The following is a 9712-nucleotide window of genomic DNA, read 5'->3' on the forward strand; positions in this document are numbered from 1 at the left end:
CTGTGTTCCGCCTCATAAGCTTGACATGCGTTTTATCAGCCGATTTTCAGACAGACAATTAAAAATAGCGCGAGCGAGAGAAATACCGTGCAGGTTACTTTTTTTTGCATCAAAATCAGAATCACCTATTTTTACTTTCTATTTATATTCCGATGTACCTATTTTTTAAATTCCGATGTAGTTTAGTCTCTCCATGGAAAATTGACTACATCACTCCGGCCATTCGGCCTTCAGAGCCGGTCGAATGGTCGAATTAATTAATCGTTTAATGTAATATATGTTTTGGTAAAAAAAAGACAATCATTTATGCTCAACTTAATTGAAGTTCCTAATAAATACTCTAAACTTTTTAATAATGAAGAACACAGGATATACTTTTGTTTCTTTTACTTAACACTGGACATTTTATTCATAAAACACATTAAGTACCTATGTAAGGCACATTACATGATCCTTGCTTGGATTTTTTCAATTATAAGGAGAACTACTGAGCATTTCAACAGAATTTTTCATGGACTTGAGAAAAGAAATACAGTAATGTTTTGTGTTACTATGTCATACATTTATCGGGACGAGGATCAATATTGACGTAAAACCCAGATAAAATCCCTCTTTTTAATTAGGAGGTTTGATAGAGGGAACTATAACTCCTAAGGTCTTATCGTCTCTAAAGCGCAAAGAGAAGGAAGACACAGGGTAGGAGAAAGCCAGCCGTTCCGAAAACGAACCTTATCGGTTCAGGATAAAATCGGCCCCGGGCGAGAATTGAGCCCGCGACCTATCGCTTGCAAGGCAAACGCTCCAAGCTAACTACGCTGGCAAAAGTCCCTCAGGTATCACCATCAGGTCTAACAAACTTTACGCCACTGGGACACACGAAGAATTCGAATTGAATTTCGAAAAACTGGCGACCATATTCTCATTTCCGTTCATTAATTGATGTAGATACCCTTATACTACGAGTCCAATGAGGAAACTAGGGAAAAGACGTACAAGGAAAAAGGAGGAGGAAGAAGGAGGAGGAGGATAAGAAAGAGGAGGAGAAGAAGGAGGAGGATAAGAAAGAGGAGAAGGAGGAGGAGGAGGAGGAGGAGGAGACAACATAAAAGTTAAAGAAAATTGGTTACTTTAAATAATAAAACATGTAAGAATTATTATAATCTGATTTAGAATATACAATAAAAAAAATAATAATAAATTGTATCTAGATATTATAGGTATATACTGAAAATGGTGCAGTGAAAACGCGACAATGTAACGCGTTTCCTCGAGAAAATGAAAATTATTCTGGAAGAAGGAATGCGTCTAACTAAAGGAGAAAGAAAATATTATCTACCAATAAGTAAATTTACTAAGTTACTTCTACCAAAGGAAGAATTAGAGATTTTTTGTGGAAATTATTTACCATGAAAATATTTTTATTTTTTACAATTATACCTAGATGAATTATAATTAAAAATAAATAACTGAACGTTTAAAATTATCCCCGTCTTTTAGCTCGCGATTACTCCGGCATGGATGGACCATGTGTTTCGACTGTACACCGCGCTTCAGCCCCAGCGCAATCAATATCAGTACCATGCTCAAGCTCTTTGCTGACGTCACCACCGTTTTCTTCTTTGTTTCTATTGATCTTCCTTTTTTTTGCTTTTGCTGGACCCAAAACATTATCTAAAAGTCATCCATTAACTTTCTACACTTTTTTATACTTTTTACTTTACTTATTTTCCCTATTTCTGATTTCTTCAGATATTTTCTTTTCTTTACTTACCTACCTACCTACTGATTTTGACACCTCCAAAAAATTAATAATTCCAAGCAACAAAACAAAACTTTTGAAGCAAGGAACAAAAGCGAAATTTGAAAACTTTTCCTTATTTGTGATGTTTTTTACCCAGGAATAACGGTACCTAGAAAACTTTCGCTGCATGTCTGGATACCTATTACAGAAAATATCTAAGTACCTACGTAACAGGTATTCGTAGAAAAGATTAATTACTTACCGTCATGACAATAGGCTTTAAATCATTTTTCTGTGGAGCAAAAGTCAACACAAAAAATGACATTATCATAACCCAAAGAAAATACATGCGCCCACCTAAAAAAATAAGTAACAGTAAATATACTAAATAAAATAATTAATGCATGAAATTTTTTAAATTTATAAAAATTATCCCAGTTTACCTTACAAATTTCATAGTTAGTTTCCAATTCTAGGTACCATCAATCGCAATGCTGAAATAAAATTATATTATAATTACATTACACCAGGCCACCCCCCCCCTCCCCCCGTGAGTTGAGTTTTTGCGGCCCGCCAACTCTTCTGATTTCTTCAGATATTTTCTTTTCTTTACTTACCTACCTACCTACTGATTTTGTCACCTCCAAAAAAATAATAATTCCAAGCAACAAAACAAAACTTTTGAAACAAGGAACAAAAGCGAATTTTGAAAACTTTTCCTTATTTGTGATGTTTTTTACCCAGGAATAAAGGTACCTAGAAAACTTTCGCTGCATGTCTGGATACCTATTACAGAAAATATCTAAATTTCTAAATACCTACGTAACAGGTATTCGTAGAAAAGATTAATTACTTACTGTCATGACAATAGGCTTTAAATCATTTTTCTGTGGAGCAAAAGTCAACACAAAAAATGACATTATCATAACCCAAAGAAAATACATGCGTTTTAGTAAGGGAAGGCTGAGGAGAGCACACTGGGATACTTTCCTAGTTGGGGTTCTCTTCTTCTATTTTTTTCTTCCCTTAATAAAAATCTGATAAAGTTAGAATAATTAGATGTAAAAAAGGAATTTAACCAGAAATCTTGCAACACACAATGCATCATAAATCATACACGACTGTATCTATACAAAAAAGGAGGTGGGGATATCTTTTGGTAGGTAATATTAGATTAGAAAAATTTCCCGTGAAAAGAGCCATTTTCCTACCATATTATAGGTAGCATTGCAATGAATCTTTATTCAACCACAAATGAAAACCTCTGATAGGTACATAGAGCATAGATATCTACTTCAGGATAATACCTACCAAGAATAGAAGGGTGAGAATGAAAATGCCCCAGGCATTAACTTTGCTTTTGCTCCCATTTCAATGAGGTTAAAAAAAGAAAAGTGTTCGGTATAAAAAAGTGTAGAAAGTTAATGGATGACTTTTAGATAATGTTTTGGGTCCAGCAAAAGCAAAAAAAAGGAAGATCAATAGAAACAAAGAAGAAAACGGTGGTGACGTCAGCAAAGAGCTTGAGCATGGTACTGATATTGATTGCGCTGGGGCTGAAGCGCGGTGTACAGTCGAAACACATGGTCCATCCATGCCGGAGTAATCGCGAGCTAAAAGACGGGGATAATTTTAAACGTTCAGTTATTTATTTTTAATTATAATTCATCTAGGTATAATTGTAAAAAATAAAAATATTTTCATGGTAAAAATATACAGGGTATTAAACCTCAAATTGCCTCATAGGAAATTGACCTGTGAAACCTGTTTGGGGTGAGAAATCTTGAATGTTAACATGTGTTACTCATCATCCAGTACTCATGTGTTAAGTATGAATGCCACTGATTGTATCTTTTTTCTTTCCCAACTAAGATTGCCAGATTTCTTTTTCACATTTACGAGACTTATCATGTAGAAAGGGGGTTTTTTTTTCTTCTTTAAATCTCTTCACATACCATCAGAAATGCTTCCACATAACTATAGATTGGGAACCTCTGCCCTAGAATATGGTTGAAATTTTGGCAGTTTTTAGGATTGCCAGATTTCTTTTTCACATTTACGAGACTTATCATGTAGAAAGGGTTTTTTTTTTTCTTCTTTAAAACTCTTCACATACCATCAGAAATGCTTCCACATAACTATAGATTGGGAACCTCTGCCCTAGAATATGGTTGAAATTTTGGCAGTTTTTATTGATAGTTGATACCTAAATAGTTTGCACATTACATATGGGTAGGCTTGCCATATTCTTGAACAGAAAAACCAGGAACCAGGACACTTTTTTTTTGGTCTGAATTATACAGGGTATTAAAGCTCAAATCGCCTCATAGGAAATTGACCCGTAAAACCTGTTTGGGGTGAGAAATCTTGAATGTTAACATGTGTTACTCATCATCCAGTACTCATGTGTTAAGTAGGTATGAATGCCACTGATTGTATCTTTTTTCTTTTCCAACTAGGATTGCCAGATTTCTTTTTCACATTTACGAGACTTATCATGTAGAAAGGGGTTTTTTTTTTCTTCTTTAAATCTCTTCACATACCATCAGAAATGCTTCCGCCAGCCTACTTAGCTTAGTTGGTAGTGCGTCTGCCTTGTAAGCACTAGGCCGCGGGTTCGATTCCCGCCCGGGGCAGATTTTATCCTGATGGGATAACATTCGCAAATACCTACTTGAAGCGATATGGCAGGTTCGAATCACTGATAAGATAAAATGTGTTATATTTTGTATGTACTTATCTATGTACATATGTACATAGTATTATTTGACTACGTGTACGGTGTACTATGTAGAAAACGCAGTATATAGGTACTTGATCTAAGCTTTTGCTAGAGCTGGCGGTCTGAATTCTAGTCAATTGTCTCTATTAGGTAGGTATTCAAACTGGCTACTTTCATATCTTTTGGCAATAACAACATTAATTTTTTTGTTATTATTATTTTTTTTTTCTCAATCACCCAGGCACCCACCTACCTTGAGTCTGTAAGTAGCCTAGCTATCTATTTTTCTACTCCTTCCACTCATTTATCTATGATGTATATAACCACTTATTTTCTCAACTTGCCGCTACCAGTAAAAATCATTTTGTATCTAACCTACTATATGTTTTGACTTCAAACTTAGAATAGGAGAGGGGGTGGAAGATGTACCTAGTCACTCTTAATCAGTTGTCCGCCCGTGGTGTGGGTGGTGGATTAGTGTTATCAATTAGATTAATGATGTCGTGTACATATTTCAATGCTAAACACACCTACAGTTTATTCCATATTTATTTATAAAGGTCTTGGACAACATGTGTCTCTCTTTAGGTCCCCTCTGCCCACACAAAAACTCAACGTACATAGGTACAGGTAAAATAGAGTTCTATTTTATATTATGCGATAAAAAATAGTTCACAGACCACCCTTCAACTTAACCATTTTCATAAGCTAGTAAATTTTTATCCCACTTTTTTTTTACGTACGATATTTCCACATTTATTTATAAAGGTCTTGGACAACATGTGTCTCTCTTTAGGTCCGCTCTGCCCACACAAAAACTCAACGTACATAGGTACAGGTAAAATAGAGTTCTATTTTATATTATGCGATAAAAATAGTTCACAGACCACCCTTCAACTTAACCATTTTCATAAGCTAGTAAATTTTTATCCCACTTTTTTTTTACGTACCTACGTACGTATCTAATGGAAATTCGTCCTCCCTGCACTGCGTGGGAAGAACTTGTAGATTATTACTACAAAGGTTAACTCTAGGAATAGTACGTATCTAATGGAAATTCGTCCTCCCTGCACTGCGTGGGAAGAACTTGTAGATTATTACTACAAAGGTTAACTCTAGGAATATAGTGTCAGTCCTAAATACCTAATAATGAGAAATGTGACAGCCTATTTAGCTTGATAGTGCGTCTCTGCGTCTGAATTGTAAGCGCAAGGTCGCGGGTATGATTCCCGCCCGCGGGGAAACTTTATCTCAACCAGATAAGGTTCGCTCTTGGAACGGTTGCACTGCGGGATTTGTATACAGCGAGGCTGTAGCTAGGTAAGTGGAGAGTGGAAAATTGAGCCACACAGCACACAGTACATATATCTGGCATAAGAAAAAATCCTGCCACAGTCCAGGTTTGAAGCATAGTCGCGAGACTTTTAGCAGCGCGATGCCGATGCCGCCTGAAAATCCAAGCCTATGGAAATTATACAGATCTCTCATCCTGGGGTCGCGAAACTTGGGTCTCCTAGAGTGTAAAGGTGTGTCCAAACATAGTCGACCGGCCGTCGAGGTCTAGTCTGTTTTATTTACAGAGGTTTGGATTTTCGGACGGCATGTATTATTAAAGTCGCGCTACCACGCTTCCAATATATGACAGGCCTCATTTAAATGCCGGAGTTTTTACAGCGTTGTTTTCAGTAATTTAAATTCCTTTTGTTGAAACTTGATTCATTTTGTTGAGACTTGATTGCAATAAGTATATCGCTTCAAGTGTATGAGATGTGAATAAACCCACTCACACCTCGGCCTATTGATAACCAAATGTGTCATTCGCAAAATGAGATGTGAATAAACCCACTCACACCTCGGCCTATTGATAACCAAATGTGTCATTCGCAAATACCTACTTGAAGGTGAGATGTGAATAAACCCACTCACACCTCGACCTATTGATAACCAAATGTGTCATTCGCAAATACCTACTTGAAGCGATATGGCAGGTTCGAATCACTGATAAGATAAAATGTGTTATATTTTGTATGTACTTATCTATGTACATACATAGTATTATTTGACTACGTGTACGGTGTACTATGTAGAAAACGCAGTATATAGGTACTTGATCTAAGCTTTTGCTAGAGCTGGCATATTTTGTAGCTTGTAAATAATATAACTGCACCTACCTGCAATGAGCCCCTCTGCCGACGATAATTTGTATGAAAATGTGTCAACTAGGACTAGTACCAGATATACTATTAGGTGTACAAGTGACAAACAAAGAGGTGTTAATTAGTAAACAATTGAGTCAGATTGTACCGGGTTAGATAGTATAAAGCAGGAGGGCTCTCTAATCATGATTCATTCTTGTTTAAAAAAATTCTCTGAAAATCAGAATTTCCATGAGACTGAATTCTGAAAATTGTAGACCAAAATTTCAAAAATTTCGCCTGCGGCGTGGCACGTGCTGAATCGGCTTATTGCAATTGTGGCTCCCGAAGTTAAGGTTTGTGGTCACCCCAGGTATAAAGGGCTAAAAGTTACCGAATTTCAGGCCTTAAATTATTCTATTTGCGGCCTATTCCCGAAACGAAACTACTAATCTTATATACATACTTTTGCTTTTTGTGTATTTCCAGTCACTATATGCGTCAAGTGCTTGAAGCGCTCCGCTACTGTCACGAGAACGATATCATACACACTTAATGGAAACTTAAGGTTTGTGGCCACCCCTGGGATAAAGGGCTAAAAGTTACCGAATTTTAGGCCTTAAATTATTCTATTCCCGAAACGAAACTACTAATTTTATATATATACTTTTGCTTTTTGTGTATTTCCAGTCACTATATGCGTCAAGTGCTTGAAGCGCTCCGCTACTGTCACGAGAACGATATCATACACGCTTAATGGAATTGTAGCTCCCGAAGTTAAGGTTTGTGGCCACCCCTGGGATAAAGTGCTAAAAGTTACCGAATTTAAATTTTAAATTATTCTATTTGCGGCCTATTCCCGAAACGAAACTACTAATCTTATATACATACTTTTACTTTTTGTGTATTTCCAGTCACTATATGCGTCAAGTGCTTGAAGCGCTCCGCTACTGTCACGAGAACGATATCATACACCGAGATATTAAACCTCACTGTGTACTCCTGGCTAACAAAGAAAACTCGGCTCCTGTCAAGTTGGGGGGCTTTGGAGTGGCTATTCAGTTGCAAGATGGCCAGCTCTATTGTAGCGGAGGTAGGTATTAAGAACAAGATACCGATAGTTTACTACAAAAAAGAATTAATAAAATAATACACCTGTGCAATAAAGGTAATACCTCTCTAAAGGTGTGTCCACACATAGTCGACCGGTCGACTGACACGTCCACACTGCCTCGACAACATAGATTTTCCTCGTCGATCGACGGCTGGTCGACTATGTTTGGAAACACCTTTCGACTACAGAACCTTCATGATTATCGTGGTCAAAGTCTCAAAATTATGTAATTATATCAAGTACAAAATCTCATACTTCACCTGGGATTGAGCCCACGCCCTTCTGTTTAGTAGGCGAAGGCCTCAACTATTCTGCCACGGAAGTATAATAATGTAATAATAATAGTGCTTATTTATACTTCTCGCATAGGACTGAGAAGTCCCTTTACTCCAGCATTAGGCTACTACTCTTATTGTGGTCAAATTCTTAAATTATATTGAGGATAAAATTCCATATATCGCATCGGCTGTTATTGAACCCACGCCCTCCTGTTTACCAGGCGAGCGTCTTGACCACTACACCACGGAGGCAGGTGTATGGTGATAATTATATTAATCGAGTTTCTCTAACTCCCTCTTTCCTTGTTTACCCAGGGTATTAAATACACCACATATCAAGGGTACCAAATACATAAGACCTTGTTTAGACTGCGGGAGTAAAGGGACTTTTCAGACTCATTCTGGCAGGATAAACAAGGCATATTCTATTCCATTTCAGGTCACAGGATAGGTACCCCGCATTACATGGCACCTGAAGTGATAGAGGACCAGAAGTATGGAAAGCCCGTGGATATCTGGGCTATCTATTTACCTAGTGAACTAATTACATACTTTATTATCTATTCCTATCAAGGTTCCTTTTTCCAACTCTTGTTTCTTTACGTAATTTTCTCTCCCTCATCTCCGCCTTTCTTCTATTTTACTTTCACCGAGTTTTTTATATCTAACTGGGTAGGGTATATTATCAGTATCATTATTCCTTTAACTGAGGTCTAATACCTACTCGAACCAAGAGCGAAGCACTTAGCATCGTAAGCAGAATTTTCAGAGAAATTTCCTAATGCCTTTTCTTGAGACATAGAAGGCAAAAAACTTAAATGTCTGTTAATTGCCTCTCTTACTTGCCACCATTCCGCCTTTTCTCTTATCTTTATATACTTAATGCTCCCTCCCTTTCTCTCTTCTCTTTCAGATATCTGGGCAGCGGGCGTACTTCTCCATGTTCTGCTAACGGGGACTTTGCCCTTTGTGGGCAGCCGGGATCGACTATTCCAATCCATCACGAAAGGAAAACTTCACGTGAGTAAAATTCTCTTGAGGCGCTACTATGTTTCAACAGAATAACAAGGCGGAACACCCTTCCGATCTAACTCCAATCATACAGTCGGAGAGTGTTTGATGGCAACCACTAACGCTCGGACTGTCTGACAGCGGTCTGGAAGGTGTGTGGCGAGAAAAGCTTCAGACCTAGGTACATGGTAGGTGTGTCCACGCCTTATACCTACTACTAACGCTCAAACCGTCTGACGGCCTGATCTTGAATGGCGGGAAAAGCTTGAGACCCAGAGCTCTTAGATGGGCTTACTGACCTCGGTCTGTGAGTTTCTGGTGTTAAGGCTGCTTTACTGTCTTTTTGCTTTATTCATAACAATCATAACCCTCAATTTCCATACTTACATTATGCTTACCCTTGTGTAAATCTAATTATGATTTCCTAGGACAACCTCTCTCTGTTTAATGAAGTAATGATATGGATAATAAACATTTTTCTCTCTTTGCAGCTGGATGGTCCGCTATGGATTTCCATCACAGACAATGCCAAAGATTTAGTTAGGAAAATGTTAAGTGTGGACCCTAACAAAAGGATCACGATTCATGAAGTGATCAATCATAAGTGGCTCAAGGTAAGTATCGTACAAGCTTTTCAACACAGTGGTACTTCATCAAATATTTTAATTAAAACTGCAGTGTCAACTCCAATAATGAATTGGTTGTGGCATT

At 37.4% G+C, this 9712-nt stretch overlaps 1 protein-coding gene across 1 annotated transcript in view; it reads left to right on the forward strand.

Annotated features, from left to right (window-relative positions):
* Nucleotides 1–5685: 5685 nt before the first annotated feature.
* LOC103514491 (peripheral plasma membrane protein CASK-like) overlaps nucleotides 5686–9712 on the forward strand; it is a 5374-nt gene continuing 1347 nt past the window's right edge. The window contains exons 1-5 of the mRNA XM_026827445.1: nucleotides 5686–5783; nucleotides 7513–7691; nucleotides 8430–8501; nucleotides 8904–9010; nucleotides 9493–9646. Of these exons, the coding sequence (XP_026683246.1) occupies nucleotides 5686–5783; nucleotides 7513–7691; nucleotides 8430–8501; nucleotides 8904–9010; nucleotides 9493–9646 (610 nt within the window). The remainder of the gene's footprint in view (nucleotides 5784–7512; nucleotides 7692–8429; nucleotides 8502–8903; nucleotides 9011–9492; nucleotides 9647–9712) is intronic.

Source organism: Diaphorina citri, unplaced genomic scaffold (assembly GCF_000475195.1).
Source record: "Diaphorina citri unplaced genomic scaffold, Diaci psyllid genome assembly version 1.1 scaffold1154, whole genome shotgun sequence".
Lineage (NCBI taxonomy): Eukaryota > Metazoa > Arthropoda > Insecta > Hemiptera > Psyllidae > Diaphorina > Diaphorina citri.